The sequence below is a fragment of the Hipposideros armiger genome, unplaced genomic scaffold (assembly GCF_001890085.2).
Source record: "Hipposideros armiger isolate ML-2016 unplaced genomic scaffold, ASM189008v1 scaffold_32, whole genome shotgun sequence".
NCBI classification, from domain to species: Eukaryota; Metazoa; Chordata; class Mammalia; order Chiroptera; family Hipposideridae; genus Hipposideros; species Hipposideros armiger.
This window is the reverse complement of record NW_017731382.1, coordinates 4,548,577-4,566,618: the sequence shown is the minus strand read 5'-3', so window position 1 is coordinate 4,566,618 and position 18,042 is coordinate 4,548,577. Positions and strand designations below refer to the sequence as shown.

Here is an 18,042-nt window from a genome sequence, read left to right as displayed (position 1 = left end):
AGCATTTGAAGCTGATGCGTTCCAAAGGTAGCTCACCCCCCAAGCATTCTGAAACTCGGAGCCACACAAGTGTCACTTCCAGGTTTTGTACAGGCCCCTTTCTTAGCTATGTCAAGTGCAAGAAATCCTCCTGCTACTATTAAAGGCAGACTGCATTTTATTTATCTTTCTGTACAGTTGAAGCTGATGAAACAAACTGCCAGGCTGTTACAACTTGGCGTTCTTGTCACAGTCTGTCTCCATGTCCCGGGTGGGGTGGGGGTGGGGTGTACTGCAGGGAACTGTTTGGAGCAGAAGGGGTGGCAGGTGAGAACGTGTGACCCAGGAGGGTGCGTGTTCTAGCCTNGAGGAGGGGGAACAGCTGCCCTCTAGTGGGAACTGTTGTCATTGCTCTCTCACAAATCAAATACATTAATAATGCCCTTAAGGAACAAATGAGTTTCTCCAGGTATCTGGTGGGAGTCTGGACACATAACTGAATTGAAGCTGATCACCTGAATTTTACTCTCATCCAGGTGTCATAGATGCAAAAACGCCACAAATTTCTTATAGAAGACTGTTTATGAGGAGGTTTTGATGGTGTTTATAGATGGTGTTTCAAACATGCTTCTTATATCTCTGTCCTTTTAAAATTAAAACAATTTTAATTATAGTAAAATACATATGAAATTTAGCATCTTACTCATTTCTAAGTGTACTGTTCAGTGGTGTTAAGTATATTCAGACTTGTTCAACCACCATCCATCTCCAGAACTCTTGCATCTGTCCCCACGAAACAACTCCCCACACTCTGCTCCCTCAGCCCCTGGTCACCGCCATTCAATTTTCTGTTTCTGTGAATTTGACTGACTTAAGTCCCTCATACAAGTGGAATCATGCATTTGTTTTTTTTTGGCGACTGTCTGATTTTGCGTAGCCTAATGTACTCAGGGTTCACCCATGTTGTAGCGTGTCTGAGTATTTCCTTCCTTCTAAGACTGAAGAACAAACCACATTTTGTTTACCCATCCAGCCATTCATGTACCTGTGAGTTGCTTCCACCTTTTGGCTGTTGTGTATACGGCTGCTGTGAACATGGATGCGCAAGTATTTCTTCAAGACCCTGCTTTCAATTCTTTTGGGTATGAGATTGTTGGGTCACATGGTAGCTCTAGTTTTAATCTCTTCGAAGAGCCACCCTACTGTTTTCCAGAGTGGCTGCACCATTTTCCATTCCCACCAATGGTGTACAAGGGTTCCAATTTCCCCCCATCCTCACCAGGCAAACAAGACATTTTTAAGAACATTCTTCACATATAACAAAGATAAAAATTTTAAGTCGTTTTATTGAGTTATGCAAAACATCTTTAAACAATAGTCTAAGAATAAGAAACCATTACAAAAGTTCAAATAGTCACAATGACAGCCTATAACAGACCATGGCCTTGAGGTCTCACTATGTGAATTCAGTCATTTGCTGCCATGAAAAGAATATAACGCCCTTCCTGCTGGGAAATTGCTTCCACGTGTTTGTCGTATCCAGGGCTTCTGGGTTTGGGGTATTTTTAATAACAGTTCAGCGTTTTAAGAATCTGAATTTAGTTAACTTGGCGGGAGAAATTCTTTCTCAATGTAGATATATGTCAAATCGCCATGATGTACACTTTAATATCTTATAATTTTATGTGTCAATTATACCTCAATAAAGCTGAAAAAAAAAGAATTTGAATTTAGGGCCTATCTTTGATTTTAAAATAGGGGGGGAAGTTCACAGTGAAAGCAAGTGCTGAGCTAGGAAGAAGAATACAGCTCATTAGAAAGATTGGTACTAGTTAGTTTTAAGGACTAAAAGAGACATTTCACATGCTGCTCTAAGGTGGAAAAAAATGTCTTCAATTGGTAGAAAGAGAAATACTCACTAATTATGGGGTGTTATAAAAAAGTACAACTTCTTTACAAGTACACGTTTTCATTATCAGATTTTTATGTTTCTTCTTGCCCTGCCAAGTATTTTTTAAAACATAAGCAAAATTATTTTAGCAAAACAAAAGGGTGATGAACTGCTATTCTAATAAGCAGTAGTGGAATGTAACTGGGGGGTTTCCTACCTGCCAAAGAATATAATTAAGAAAGAATACAAAATCTAAAAGTAAACTTTGCTCATATACCAAAGTAAAATATGTTACTCAATATTTTCTTGTCTAATCTAGAGCTTTTCATCTTCTCAGTTTTTCTATTTTTGTGGTATAACATTAAGGTCTTTTGCACTGAATTCAGAACTAATTAGAAGTATTTTGAGGACTTTAGATTTTATGGAAAATTCATTTATGTAAAAGAGGATATAACATTAGTATTTTATGTTTAAAAATCACAATATTAGAAATATCAGGGGTGTGTACAATTCAACATAAGATTTCCCACCTTTGACTGTTTGCTGAAGCACTAAGTAGCCTATACTACGATGAAAATAAGTATTATCCCCAAATCATTGCTCATTCATGTGGGGCCACCTTGCCAGAATCGAGCGAATGAATTCATAAGTTTGAGGGTTTTGTCCTCCAATTCAAGATGTGGGCCCTTTATTAAATACCTGCAATGTTTTTTTTTGTGATAAAAATTGTTTTTTTAAAATAACCACTCAAAAATTGGTAAACAATTCTAGGCACTCCCTGAAGCTTTGGATAAAATTGTGACCATCCATTGCCATGAACTTAATTGTTTCAAAGAAGATGCTAAGAGTTTCTAACTTGCTTTAAGAATTCCGGGCTACAAGCATGAAACCTGAACCTCCCTCACTTATCCAACATGTTAAGGATCATTTCACAGCTCATGTATTCCTCCAGGTCCTCGATGCCCGCCACGGTTTCTCCACAGTCCACCGGCATCACCTCTCCTGGGCACTGCTCTCCCTTCACTGGAACGGCCTCCTCAGCAGCAGCTTCTTGGGGGCGGGGGGGGGAGGGAGAGAAAGCACAGGGTTGGCACATTTAAAATACAGCCAAGAAATCAGTGCCAATTTATTTTGGAAACGATCACTTAATTTTGCACTTAGCAGCAGACATTTTAGAAAACAATCGTTCCAGGAATAAAGCAGGACCAATGTTCTGATTTCCATTCTGCTTTATGTCAGGGTTTCTCAGCCTCAGCTCTACAGACATTTAGGGCTGGGTCATTCTGTTGTGGGGCTTTTCTAAAAAAGACCCAAACACCCATTCAGGTGTCAAGAGGGAGCTTTTAGATGCCTAATCAGCTGGTAAGTCATACATTTATGTAGCCGTTTCAGGATTTGTCCCACTTAGAGCATGCGGTCCAGGTGACCTGGCCTTGGGCTAGGGGTAGGATTTCACCTATTTATCTTCTCCAGTAAACGACTGTGCCTGTAGTGGGCTGAACCGTAGCCCCGAGAGACAGGTCCATATCCTAGCCCCCTAAGCTTGCATGACCTTATGTGAAATCAGGGTCTTTGAAGATATAATTAAGGATCTCGAGATGACTTTATGAGACAGGAAAGGTAAAGTCACAGACACAGAGGAGAAGCCACACGAAGACAGAGGCAGAGATTGGGGTGGCGAAGCCACAAGCCAAGGGCTATGAAAATGTCCCCCTAGGAGCCGATGTGGTGGGGGGTGTGGACACCGCCTGGGGCACCCCACTCACTTTCCTACTTCGTCCTCACTGTACTCCTGAGTGGTGGGTAAGTAACCACGCCCACTTCACCAATAACCCAAATGGGCGAAATGAAGTTCAAAACCTGCCCTCGAGGGAGGCTGTGGCCGCTGAGCTGGGCTTGGGGCAGAGTGCATTTCGGGGTCTAGCATTTAAAGTTTCTGGGTATGTCCCCTGCACAGGAACACTTAACACCCAGGAAAGTTTATCACGAGAAAAATCACTGTCAAAACCCAATTCGTTTGAAATGAGATACCGTCTCCCTTTACTGCCTCTTTCGGGATGGCCGGCTTCCTCTTTTTCATTCTTTTTCCTTTTCCTGAAGCGGTCGACTTTTTTTGCCCAGAGTTGCACTTCTCTAAGTGTTTCCGCATAATATTCTGTCAGGGAAATGACACAGAACACAGAATGAAAGTTATCATCACTGAAGGACTGTCATTTAAAAATGCATGATTAAAGACATGGGCTGTGGAAAACTGGGGGTGCGTGTACCTTTCATAATCTTCTACAAAAAAGATGAGTTTTTAGAGGTGAAACTTCCTGTCGTGTTTAGGTCTAGCCAAGAGCTAGCTTATCTTAAATATGTCTTTATTACAGAAGTCAATAAGACAAAACTTATTTTTCTAGGATGCATCTCCTCTTCAAAGCGAGGCTTGATGTTAAACCGGGAGATTCAATGTACCAGTCGATTTTATGAAAATCAATAATATACCAAGAGAATTTACTGCCCTGCCACTTTCTTTCCTGACCTGCTAGGGAGTCATGAAAACCGTGTATGACATTTGGAATTCAAATGGCAAGTCACAGATTTCCTAGTCAAGCCTGCCAGCAATATATTTGTATCTATGAACACTGAGGAGGATTTCAAACCAAGTTAGGAAATTTTACCATTTGAACAGTTCATATGCTAAAGTAAGATAGTGGTGACGTGTCATTAGAGTGGCTGATTATATAAAACATCCCCCCTGTCCATCTGACTTCAGTCTGGGGCTCAGCAGGATACGATTCACATGTAAGCGGAGGGAGAATATTACAGGTTATTTCAACTTCTTCCATTTTATGCTTATCCGTAGGGGATGGCAAACTACGGCCTAGACCGCCAACTGTTTTTGTAAAGCACGTGGTTTGGCACAAGCCGCGTTCCTTCATTTATGACTTGTCGCCTGTGGTTACCTTTTTTGCTACAACCCCAGGCGTGAGTAGCTGGGGCAGAAACTGTCTGGCCTGAGCAGCTGAAAATATTCACTATCTATCTGGCTCTTTACAGAAAAACATTTGCCAACCCCTGGTTTCCATGACGACTATGTACAAACGAAGCCTGCTGGGGTCAAGGATTGCTCTGAGGATTTCAGAGCAAAGCTCCCTTCCCCAAAAAGTGCATGTGCATCAACGTACCCAACAATCTCCCCTCCAGCTTCACGAAGTTCATGGTTAACAACTGCTGACGTCAGTTCTGAGTTAACCAACAAAACCAAATACACATCCAACTTTGAAAAAAATAAGTGGAGTAAATCTGTAGTTTGGTTTCGTATCTGAAAAGTCATCGCCGTATCCGAGGTCATCTAGATTTTTTTCCTATGTTATCTCCTAAGGAGTTTTCTAAGTTTTGTTGTTTTATGCTTAGGTCTGTGGTCCATTTTCAGTTCACTTTCGTGAAGGGTGTAAGGTCTGTGTCTAGATTTATTTTGTGTGGCTGTCCGGTTGTTCCAGCTCCAGCCGTTGAAAAGGTGATCTTCTCTCCATTGTGTTGCCTTGGTTCCTCTGTCAAACATCAGCTGACTCCTCTGTTTATGGGGGTCAATTTCTGGGCTCTCTGTTCTGTTCCAGGGTCTGCTCACTTTGCGGCTGTTACGAATAATGCTGCTTTGAATATTTGTGTGCATGTTTCTGTGTGGTCCCACATTTCCAGTTCTTTTGGGTATGTGCCTAAGAGAAGAACTACTGGGACATACGGTAGCTTTAGGTTTAACTGTTTGAGAAACTGCCAGGCTGTTTCCCAAGGCAGGTTCACGGTTTTAAAATCCCACCGGCAACCTCTGAGGGCTCCGATTTTTCTACATCTTTTATTACCTGTCTCCTTTCATCGTGGCTGCCCCAATGGCTGGTTCTAGGGGTGTCTCACTGTGAGTTTGATTTGCATGTCCCTAGTGACTAATGCTGCCAGGGGTCTCTCATGAGCTTATTAGCCATTTGTGCATCTTCTTTGGAGAAATGTCTATTTCGATCATTTGCCTGTTCTGAATTGCGTGTTTGTCTTCTCATTATCGAGTTACAAGAGTGCTTTACATATTCCAGATGTGCTTTCTTGTTTTTCACACTGAAGGGCAGCTTCTTTACAACGTTAACTCTTTACAATGTTAACTCAGCATGAATGCTACTGTTTTTGGAGCGTCGCCACCACTTTTATTTGACATTTTGAACGAACAGCCCTGACACTCCAGAGTTCGCCCACTATGCGACCCCAAACCACAACTACCCTACCATTTTAAGAGAAAAGATGGAGCCTTCCCCAGAGAAATGGTCAGCCTCAGGTAATTCAAAACTTTTTAAAAGTTAGACTGGAGCATACACTGTGTTGGGACCTAGCTACTCATTTGTGGTGGTTTTCAAATGTCCACAAATTCTCTGACGCTCCTCCTTTCAGAAGAAACTTCATGTCCCACCCCTCGAGTATAGGCTGGACTTAATGATTTCTTCGTAATGAAGAGAAATAATGTTATCGCTTTTAAGGCCAGTTGACAAAAGGCACCGTGGCTTCTTCCGTGCACACTCGAGGGGCCCAACGGAGAGGTCCACGTGCTGAGGAACTGAAGCCTCCTGCCAACAGCCATCGAGGGCACCGTCTTGGAAACGGCCCGTCCAGCCCAGGCCAGTCATCAGGTGGTGCAGCCCCAGCCGACACCCTGATGCAACCTCATGAGGGACCCGGAGCCAGAACCGCCCAACCAAGCTACTCCCAAACTCCTGCTCCACCAAACATGTTAGATAATAAATGCTTGTCCTTTTAAGTTCTGAGGTAGTTTGTTGTGCAGCGACAGGTAGTTAATACAACACCTAAAAAGAATGAAACTGGAGGGTAAATGCGTTTCTTAGCACAGTACCCACAGCACTCTACTAAGGACATCTATGAAACATTTTGAAAATTGCATTCTCTCTGTGTAGTAGCCTAAATCTAATCCACAGGAACAATTTTAAAATGTTACACGAAAATCAAGGGCTCTCTTGTCTGTAGATTTTTTTTTTGGTGTGTGTGTGGGGGGGGAGTCTGAGAGCTCTCTAAAACAATCTGCAAGGTTTTGTTTGTAGGATTGTCTTCTTTCGCGGATGGGGAGACCACCCTTTTATTAGATTTTCCAGAGTTTTGTGATGACAAGAAACTAATAACCATTTCCCTAAGGCATGGCAGATGCTATCCTAAGTCCTGGCAACTTTCTATAATCGGGTTTAAACTCCCCTAGTATGGCACTGAGCCTGCGAGATAAAGGGACCTTTTCAAGGGGGCTTTCTGGTGACTTAAGTAAGCTTACCGAGCGGGAAAAGGCTTTGCCACACTTGGGGCACTCGTAAACAGTTGGAATGAAATCTGTATCATGGTGTTTCTTGAGGTGAGCATTTAGAAGTTGCTTCTGTCGGAAACGTTTATTGCAGGAGTGGCAGACAAATGGTTTCTCTCCAGTGTGGGTACGAATGTGAATTGTCATATGACGTTCCTGAGAGGGACAGGGCAGAAAATAAACAGCTTAGCTATTTACAGGGTTTTGTTTTTTTTAATCATATTCCATTTTTTTTCCTTCCCAAAGATGAGCGCACTATTAAGAAAAATCACAGCAAACGCATTCTCACCACAGCATGCTTATGGTAGGAGCACCGACTGGCTGTCTACGAAACACAGTCCCCGCCATCATGTTACAAAATCCTCACAATTGGGCCGGCCAAGTGGCGCACTGGTTAAGAGCTGGCTTGGGATGCTAGGGGGCCCTGGTTGAGATCCCACATATGAGGGCCAGTGACATTGCCCTCTACAGCTAAGATGCTGAACAACAGCTCAACTTGGAGCTGGGCTGCCGTGACGTAGGCTGCAGCCCCTACTGCAGTGGGTTGCCATGGGCTACCGTATGTAGCCAGCAGCCAGCGTGAGCAGCCGTCCAGAAGCTGGCGACTGATCTGCCTCGCCCGGGAAGAGCGCAATGATGGTGCCAACTTGGGCCAGTGAAGCAATGTCCTCCACAACTAGACTGAANTGCCCTCCACAGCTAAGATGCTGAACAACAGCTCAACCTGGAGCTGGGCTGCCGTGACGTAGGCTGTAGCCCTTGCTGCAGTGGGTTGCCATGGGCTACCGTATGTAGCCAGCAGCCAGCGTGAGCAGCCAGCAGCCAGCGTGAGCGGCCAGCAGCCAGTGAAGCAATGTCCTCCACAACTAGACTGAAGAACAAAAGGACAGCAACTTGTCTGTTCCCCTTCCCCCAATTCCCAATAAAAATCTTTAAAAAAAAAATCCTCACAATTAATTCCCAGCTGGTCCCACAGTCCCACAGGGGGTATGGGAGAACATACTTTAGGGACTGAAACAATCATTTTTCCTTCCAAAAGAGCTCATGTATTTGGAGCCTTTGTTCTATAATTATTTGCAATGACCTGCGTTTACAAAGGGCAGATGGAACTTGCAAACTTAAACATCTAATGTCAGAGTTTAAATTCAGTGGACATTTGGGGTTGGAAGTACGTGAAGCAAACATTTCCTCTTCCACTTCCCGACAGCACTGTAACAAATCTTAATGTCGACATTAAAAGCATTAATGGTGGAAATAACTGTTCTTTGCAAATAAATAACCAGAAATTTTAACTAAGATTTATATGAGTAAGTAATTTGGGGGACCAGGACAAAAATATATATAAAGTTTTATATATATATATATATATTTGTTTCAAACACATTTTATCTTTTATTTAAAAGGTATGATTATTCAGATGAAATACATGACCATGTCTGCATTACTGTTAATAACCTAATTGATACTCTCTCCCAGTCTTCGTCTCATGAATGCTCTCTTCCCCATACACCCCTCCTTTCACCCCTCCCCCCAGGAGCACTGCCTGGTCTCCCTGCTGGGAGCTCCGTCCAACCTGGGAGCCCAGCAATTTGGGAACAAAGTGCTTAGTGCCCAGCAGTGTCCCAGCCTCATCTCTGGCCTCATGGTACCCGGTCTGTTCTCTGCTCCCCAACACCTGGCGCTTTTCCCTCCCTGGGATCCCCTCCTCCTCTCCAAGTCTTGTCCATCTTCCAGGAAGCTCTCCTAGTTCATGCGAACAAATATGAGCCTGGGACTCAGAAAATCCCAATGCCCAAAGTCTACTGGGAAAACTCTCTTTTCTTTATTCAAAGCATTTACTATTCACAGCCCATGCTTTGAAACACAAGCAGCACTGACTTCCACCTTTGGTAACCAGGCACAACAGCCAATGCTTCAAGACAACGGTTCTTGAACTTTTGGCCTTAGGACCCCTTACTCTCTTAAAAATTAACACCCCAGCCAGCTTTTGTTTATGGGGTGGTATCTATTAATATTGACTGTATTAGAAATCAAAACCGAGAAATTAAAAAATATGAAAAACACCGATTCATTTAAAAATAACAAAGCAACTCCATGTTACCATATTTCTGTAAATACATTATTATCTATTTTTCAAAACAAAAACATTTCTATCTGGCCCCACAGGTAAGGCTACCAGTTACAATATAGGCTGCGCTATTTGGAACATACTTCTTTACAAAGGAATTTGTTGTTTATCTGAAATTCAAATTTAACTGGTCGTCCCGTATGTTTATTTCTACGACTGGCAACCTTAGGGAAAGGAGACAGCCTGGGTGGTCAGCCCTGCTGGGGGCTGGGGTGTGTGGCTATGGTGGAGGCGGGGGAAGAAAAGCTACTCTCACAGATACGCGGCTGGAAAGGGAGCAGGGTTTTAATAGCTCTTTCAACGAACGTGGACACTCTTCTCTGGTATCACACCAACACTCAACAAGTGGTGAAAATGTGGCACCTGAAGCCACGCCAGTGATCTCTGTGCTCTGCTACGTTAAAATCCGTTGATCTATTTTGTACTTTGAATGGCTCTTTTACCCCTGCATGACTTTCTAAAATAATGGATTGGTCATTTGGAAAATAGTTTGCTGAATTACGGAAAGCTTCTGCATGTGGACACATTTCATTCTACTATATAAAAACTGCAAAACAAACAAAAACAAACAAACAAAAAACACCCCAAAACAACATCAAAAAACTGCTTTCTTCAAGTCACCCCAATCTCATTAGAAAAGTCTTTTAAGTATTAGAACGATGTCAAGCTCATGGCAGTGGATATGTTTTCCAAAATTCTAATGTCCTCTTGAAAGCTGAAAGCTGTCTCCCTGGCAACACATGTTTTCCTTAAAGTGATGAGTTCACTTTATTTACTTTGAAGAAAAAAGGTCCTGGGTACTGCCAGATGTCCCAAAACGGAATAAGCAGAGTGTGTCACTTTTCTTTCAAGTAAAAATAGTGGTTCATGAAAAAGTGGCTAGTTGAGCAGGCAGCTCAAACAACCCCACAGGCGGTTTTCTCCCAACAACCATCCCGCCTCAGAAGACAGCGGAGGTGCTTTACACCAACTTCCCAGAATACAGAAAAGGCGGGCACTCAGGGTCAAGATGAATAAAGTTAATAACTTTTCCTGCTCATCAAGGGCTTCCTTAAGTAAAACTGCCATTTGTTTCTGCGGCCAGTGCACGTAGCTGACGAGCACAGTGGTGACCAGTCTGGCTTGGGGTCACTGCTTTGATGTGTATGAAGGCACGTCCATTGCTTCTGCAGCACCAGTGCCAATGTCAACACAGCAAAAAGGCACATAACGAGTTGGCATTCATTCATTAATGGAGGACAATAATGTTGATCTTATGGCCCTGGCTGGTTTCGGGGATTTCTAGGGGTGTATGAGCCATGCTTTAAGAACTGTTGCTTTAATTTATTGGCTCATGGCTGCCTTCTGGCTACTCTGCACAGTTTCTTTTCTTAAAGCATGACGTAGTTCAATATTCAAAGGGACAGACAATCCCACTCCAGCCCTCCCTTCTTCCATATCCCACTGCCTCCCGCCACCGCCCCACGTTGACCGAAACACAGTACCTGTTTGCAGGCATAGCTGCAGTATTGGCACTTGAACTTTTTCTCGTCCTTATGTGTTTTCTGGTGCTGAATGAGGTCATAGCGTTCGTGGAAGACAGCGGAACAGTAGCGGCAGGGCATCCCCGTATCTTTGAAAGCATGCAGGTTGCGCAAATGGATTCCTAAAATAAGTACGGAACATTGTACACGGGAAGAGTACTATTTTCTGTTAGGCTGATCTGCCCCCTACCCTCTAAACCAGGGCTTCTCAGTCTCAGCACTACCAGCATCTGGAGCTGGCTGGTTCCTTCTTGGGTGGACCGTCCTGGGCCCTGGAGGGTGTTTAGCAGCATTCCTGGCCTCTACCCACTAGATGCCAGTAGCATCCTTTCTTCCCTGCTTGTCACAACCAAATGCTGCGAAACTGCACTTACGCAACCCAACCACCAGATGGCACCCCAGGACTTCCAAAAGGAAACTTCCGGGCTGCCTCCCCGAGTCAGGCCCAAGGCTCCAGAAGGTCCCCTGGGGCAGGAAGTTGATTAACACCAACACTCACGCAGGTCAGTCTTCCTTTTAATGGTGGCGGTGCAGTGTGGACACTGGTACTTGGGGACATTCTCGCTGTGCTTCTGTAGAATGTGTGTTTTCATGGTGCCACTCTGGGTGAAGCGCGCATGGCAGACGTGGCATTCGTAGGGCTTCTCACCTGTGACACGGTGACAAAGATGACGCTCTGCGGAGTGGCTTCCTTCACCCCACAGGCCCTGATCCTCACCAAAGGACACTGGGAGCTGGAAGCTTGTCTTTTGTTCCCTGAGCTCTGTCTTCAACCCCTTTCTCACATGTTTACCCCCAATGAGTATAAAATTCCTAAATCAAGCCCAGACAACGTTCCATCACGTACAGCTGTGGACAACGGTCCGATGGGTGGCTCTCGTACTATCTGGTGGCTTCTCCATTAGACAGATACCTGTAATAGGCCCTATCCTTGGTTTAAAGACCTGAGAAATACACGTAAACATATTCTTTATACAACATAATATAAAGGATAAGTGCCACTATGAAACCAGTACACTCTGCTGCTTGCGTTGCCTTCAAGTTGAAGGGTGAATTGAGGAGTCCACTTTTAAATCCTAAAAAAACCTAAGGAAGCAAATCCTTGATGGCGTCTTCCTCGTCACAGTGCGGTGACAGCACAGTGGGTATGTGGGTTCCCTGGAGACTCAATAAACACGAAGGTGCAGACCAGAATCTCCATGCCAAAAAGGCACGGAGCAGGTCACTGGGACACTTGAGCTTTAATTTGGCCACTAAACAGTAACTTTTTCCAAGCTCACTTTTGAGAAGGAAACTGCGCGCTTGGCCTTCAGCTTGAGGGACTTTTACCTGAGTGTGTCCTCATGTGTCGCTTCAGTTTGTAGGTGTCTTTGCTGGCATAGCTGCACAGGCAGCACTGAAAGGGACGCTCGCCCGTGTGCGATCGCATGTGACGCTTCAGCTTACTCGCCTGAAAAAGACACGGAAGGTACTGATCGCGCGAGACACCTAAAAGCTGCCGGTCCACTTAACCGGCACTGTGAAGAGGTGTGATAGTTACGTGAGGCCGATTTTAATGCCACACATTTCCCACGCTGAGAAAACATGAGAAAGGCATTTCTTTTTATTTCCTGTCACGGATGCTGTTTTTCATTTTGATGTGTGTGCATAAGATCCTTCGAGAATAATCAGCAGTAGTTTCAAGAGACTCTCACATTCAACTTCTCTTTACACAGAGAAAACGGAAGTCTCGAAGCTCAGCGCCACACATCACTTTATTTTCATTTCTAAGGCGCCTGACGCTCAACGGCTGTGACGCTCAGGCCATGCGCAGAAGCACATTTTAGAAGCCGGGACATTTCTGTTTGCATAAACAGAATGAGACTCTTGAAACATTACCTTTTTAATCGCCAACACCCATCGGATGCCCTTGAGAGTTGCAAGTTCTCTGGGCCTTGGTGGTACGCGAATGGAGGAAGGCCTTACTTGCTATGAAGACAAGATTCTGTGTGTTCCTAGTTTCTTCATAGTAAGTAACTTTTAAGTAGAAGAGCAGAAATTCTAATTTAATTACATATCCCAGACAATTAGTTAAAAGGGAAACAACATATTACCTCCCATTTGAGCATTTTTTTTTTGCCTGACTGTTGTGCTGCCTTCCAGAGCTGTCCTGCAGGCCCTTCTCCATCTCCCCTTAGCAGAACAGAGGGCTTCCCCACACTCAGGCTACAGATGTTAGAGAGCCCGCCCACAGCAGCCCGGCCTGTGGTCTCAGGGTGGCTACACTTGGTCTGGTTCCCCAGTATGTGACACGCACACAAACCCGAAGAACATTCAGGAACAAAAGGCTCAGAAGGGAAACCAAGATCCAAGCGAAAAAATTTAGATTTTTCCAAGAAAAGTGGATGTCTTCAAGTAGGTCAGAGAGCAAAAGAAAAATAATTTTTAAAATTATAATAGCATGAAAGGTTTGATGAGTGATAAGAAGGCCGTGTGTGAACCTGCCCTGGGTGGCTTTGCAAGGGAGCATGAGGGGCGGAGGGGGGGTTCTAAAGTTTTCACAAGCCTGTGTTATCTATACCACAGCTCCAATGCATTCCTGCTGGCGTATGTGTAGAGAAATGGCGTGGGGGTGCGGGGAACTTAGGCTGCCCCCCTTTAAAGCAGACCAGCATGGCAACACTTGGAAACTGCAGAAAGGGGGGTGTTCATGGCAGCTGTGGAGGGTCCGTATGCTGAGGTCGACCAGTCCACAGGCTGCATGCAGACTGCTGACCCTGGAGGAGGGTCTCAGTGGACCTCGGAAGTTTGTTCTACAAACCAGCAGGACGCCAACAAAAAGTCCACGCCAGGCTTAGGAGTCTCAGATGGCTTTGCCCCTTGAAACCTTCGTTTCGTGTTTTCAAACTACAGTCCCAACCTTTAACTCAGATGAGAAATACTTTTTAAAAATAGTTAAGAGCAGAAAAAAGCTTCTTGGAATCAGATTCTAACCCTGTCTGGGCAATTTCCTCATTTATGAAATTGCATCATTACTGTATTTAAACTTTCGTCGTGTGCCCTTTAACTTAGTTCTGCTTAAGTGCATTATCTTTTCCCAACTGGGCTCAAAATCAGGGCCCAGCAAGCATCCTGACAGACAGTGGGGTCCTCAAAAATTCACTGTAGAAACTACACTAACCGTGTAGTGTTAGAAAAACACTAACCGTGATTGTAGGGTTCTGTCGTTTCATTCAAAGAGCCGCTAAAGCTGCTCGAGGTTATGAAGAAAACAGTCTAGTGGAAATGCCCAGGACACATACGTGAACTCTACAAAAGGGTGGCTTCTCGGTCATAAGCGTGGAAATGACTATGCCAAAATCTTCAGGTTGCTTTGTATCTGACTGAATGCCACTGAGCTAAGCTCAGAAAATGTCAGCGGCGATTCAGGCTGGGTCTGTGTTCCATGCTGGCGCAAATACATTTTGATTCTGTGGAACGGAGCACCACATAAAAGGCTAGGTAGAACTCTGAACCCAATTTGAGAATGATTTCTCAAGTACCACACGTGGTTTCATTTGTAATTTGTACACCCTTCTCTACTGCTTTCACTAGCCGATAATCAAAGGAAAAAAAAATCCAATTTTCTATTTTCAATTTAGAGAACAGAATGAGACTTATTTCCTGCATAGATTTTTGTATGAATAACATCTTTAATGAAAACCTATCTAGTAAGAGATACTGCTGTGATTTTGACTTCACATAAACTTTCACTGCCATTTCTTAGTAAGACGCCACCGAGCTTTACCAATGAGAGCTGAACTCACCTCCACGCTGGCATACTTGCACATGGAACATTTAAAGGGTTTCTCGTGAGTGTGTTTATAACGTCTGTGTCGGACAAGCTCTCCACTGGTGACAAACGCCATGTCACAGTCGCCACACTTGTAGGGCCTGGTTCCTGTAAAATCACATTGTTTAACCTTTTAAACAAGATCTAACTACACATTTCCCTAAAAACTTACAACTTCATACATTACACTCAGCCTCAAAATGTCTTAAAAATTGAACAGGAGGCTCTTTAAACCATAAATAACCCCAGATAAACGTTGAGACAAATCTTTGTAACGTTCAATGTTTTTAACTGAAGTGGAAGAAAACAAGACAAAACTAAAGGCTAAAACAGTAACACAGAAGTAGCAGGATTCACATTCTTAAAACCTGGACACACATCATTCAAGGAAAACCCCGCTTGCAGCAGTTTTACCTGTGTGGGTGTTGATGTGGTTCCTGAGAAGAGTAACAGTACGGAAAATTTTCAGACAAAGGTGACACATGTGGGACTTTTCAGTGCTGTGTGTTTTTATATGACGATTTAAACTTGAAACTCTGGAAGAGGTGAACTTGCAGATATCACAGTGGAAGCTGCGTTTTCCTGCAGGAAGGAGATAGAGTTTATCCATTGGTAAGAACCTTCCTTTAAATGTTCAAATTCCAGTTGGGGGGGTGATGAAAACCTTCTGGAATTAGAGAATGGTAACGGTTGCACAAACTTGTGAATATATTAAAAACCTGGAAATGAGCTAGGAATTGGGAATTTGGGGGTACGAGCTCTCGTTTTAAATATCTGAGAAACTGCTGTGTAGCAAGGGTGCACACTCAACTACCTATTGTAGCCAGAGGCAATAACCCTGAATGAATGGCTTTGACCACATGTAAGAAGAATGGACAGTGGTGGCAATGTGACTTTCTAAACTGAGTCACTTCCCAGCCCTGGCCACAGAGCCGAGTGTTGCCAGATGTGGCTTTTTAAAAATGAGCTACGTCCAGAAGCCGGCGACTGATCTGTCTCACCCGGGAAGAGTGCAATGATGGTACCAACTTGGGCCAGTGAAGCAACGTCCTCCACAACTAGACTGAAGAACAAAACAACAGCAACTTGTCTGTTCCCCTTCCCCCAATTCCCCAGCACTGTTCCCACCCCCCAATTCCCCAATAAAAATCTTTAAAAAAATAAATAAATAAAATAAAAATGAGCTAGATATTGAGATGGAAGTGTGTGTATGTGTGAACTGTCTTGATTCAAATAAGTGAGAAACTTTTTTTTTTTTTTAAGCCGAACAAATAATTTTGAGGGTCAAATTCATCTCGTGGGCTGCCAACATCTCATCTCAGTTTTAGCATGGCTTTAAAATAACTTCAAGGTCCTTCTTTAATCTGGCCTAATGTCCCTCTTTGAGCACCCATCCGTGTGGCTGTCCCAGCACAGCAGAGCTGTCACCCTCCTCAGGAAGCTACACCCACAGGCCACTTCCTGCTGCCTGGAATGCTGGGCCCCCTCTTACTGGCTTCTGAGTCCGATTTCCTGGCATCACCTACACTTCCCTTCCTTCTTGCCCTGAAGCATTTGCTCTTGTCTCCATTCTCCCAAACCCCAAATAAATGGGGCTGCAAAGTGGGAAGGTCAGGGCCAAACCTTCTATTTACAAGCACAGTGCTTTGCAGGAGCATTTTTACTGTGTCTTTAACACATTTGTGTGCAAAATGCAAAACTCTTTTGGATTTGATTCACAACACAGAACAACACAAAAAATATGTCTCCCGTGTCCTGATATTTCGAAAGCAACTAAAAGCCGATCACTTAAAATTGTAGTGACCATCTCCTGCCCTTAAACAGAAACGGCAGCCCCGTTTTTGTGCAGGGTGTCTCACACAAATTGAACTGGCCTACCCTGGGTCTTATTTTGAATTTTTGCAGAGTTGTCTTTTTCAACGTGTGGTTGACTGGATGCAGGTTTGTCTCCTGGTTCTTCAATGTTTAAGTTTGAAATTGTCAGGACAATTTCATTTCTTCCTTCATCTCCCAGCCTCGCTTCCACTAGGAAGAATTGCTTTTCATCATCTCGTCCTTCAGCCACCGGCTCCGGCTGGTCCTCCTTCTGGCCTTTCTCAAACTAATAAACAAAAGTAAGTATTCAAACAAACACAATGCTACGAATTACAATCCAATTCTACTCTTTGCCTGGATGAAACTGAGGAACACAGAAAGAACAAACAAAATTAAAGTAGCACAGAAGAGTGTCCATTGCAACCAATACGCATAAGCCACAATATTAAGCATCAAAGGTTTTGGTGGTGAAAAACACTATTTAAAAAAACAACAACCCACAATTCACCTTACAGTATGTATTCTAATTAGCATAACTTGTTAAAACTCTTAAAGAAAGAACATGAGGTCCCCCAGGATTTTCCTGGGAATTATTTTGACTGTGTTTTAACTTTAAACTGCTTGTCCATACATTATATCGCATCAAGGGCAACTTAAAAGAAAAATCATTCTCCCCCCACCCCCACCCCGGTGTAAAGGGTCCAATTTTAAAAACCAGCAGTACCTTCATCAATGCCATGCCTTCATCCGGGCTCGCTGCAGATTTACCATCCTCACCGGCCACGGCCACGTGCTCCTCCAGGACAGGAAACTGCATCAGCTCCATCTCTTGCAGCAAGTACACCTCGTCCTGGAGGTTCACGGCCACGCACTGGTGCAGGCTCTGCTGGGAACCGTCCTCAAGCCACAGCAGCGACTGCTGCCCACTGTCGGCCAGCGGCACCACGGCCTGCGGCACCACGGCCTGCACCCCTTCTTGGTGCCATCTGACCTCCTGCAGTCCCACGTCCTCGGAACTGAGGGGCACCGTCTGCAGGGTCAGCAAGTGCTTCTCACTGTCCTCCACGGTGACCGGCTCCGGCCCCTGCCCTCCCTCTGGGATCCCAGTCTGGAGGGCCCCCTGGGTGCTCTCGGCCTCCACCTCTCCAGGGCAAGGGTGCTCCTTCACTCTGCACACTCCATCCTGTTCCTCCTCTTCCTCCTTCTCAGGGGCTTTTTCTGGCATCAACTCCAGTTCTTTGATTTGGGTAAACTGCTCCAAAGGATCAGAGACCTCAGTCTCTGCCATTCTGACTTGGCCTGTTTGAGAAAGAAGTAAGCGGTCTCCATAGGGCACTGTTGGGTTTGGGCCTACCAGGCTTTGGGGTTGATTGAGGTCTGACCAGATTCTGGCCTCAGAAGGCTTTAGGCCTCATAGAGGTCAAGGCTAAGCTGACTCACTGGGAGGGGCTGAGCCTAAGCTAAAGCAGGTGGTTGTTCAAAAGATTCTGAAACCAACAGATTTGGGTCTGGGCATGGTCTCCTAACATGCACAATCTAGGCCTGGAAGGTTTGGGCCTGAGCAGG

At 44.4% G+C, this 18,042-nt stretch overlaps 1 protein-coding gene across 2 annotated transcripts; it reads right to left on the bottom strand.

Annotated features, from left to right (window-relative positions):
• Window positions 1–1,323: 1,323 nt before the first annotated feature.
• CTCFL (CCCTC-binding factor like) lies at window positions 1,324–17,764 on the bottom strand. 2 transcript variants are annotated; one of them, XM_019637145.1, is made up of 11 exons: window positions 17,201–17,764; window positions 16,540–16,747; window positions 15,556–15,558; window positions 15,076–15,243; window positions 14,636–14,769; window positions 12,180–12,300; window positions 11,350–11,499; window positions 10,812–10,972; window positions 7,173–7,355; window positions 3,902–4,025; window positions 1,324–2,920 (listed from the first exon to the last, which is right to left on the bottom strand). In XM_019637145.1, the coding sequence occupies exons 1-11, from the start codon at window positions 17,762–17,764 to the stop codon at window positions 2,772–2,774; spliced, it is 1,965 nt and encodes a 654-aa protein (XP_019492690.1). In that variant the 3' UTR covers window positions 1,324–2,771. The 2 variants fall into 2 exon arrangements, with proteins under 2 accessions (XP_019492690.1, XP_019492689.1); XM_019637144.1 differs by lacking the exon at window positions 15,556–15,558 and having other exon boundaries at window positions 16,540–16,762.
• Between the last annotated feature and the right edge of the window lie 278 nt (window positions 17,765–18,042).

Excerpts from the sequence above, each read along its gene's own strand:
- CTCFL (XM_019637144.1), bottom strand. The coding sequence starts at position 17,764 with ATGGCAGAGACTGAGGTCTCTGATCCTTTGGAGCAGTTTACCCAAATC. Across the intron at positions 16,763-17,200 it reads AAGGCATGGCATTGATGAAG|TTTGAGAAAGGCCAGAAGGA; the intron begins GTACTGCTGGTT and ends TTTGTTTATTAG. Across the intron at positions 14,770-15,075 it reads CCACATCAACACCCACACAG|GAACCAGGCCCTACAAGTGT; the intron begins GTAAAACTGCTG and ends GTGATTTTACAG.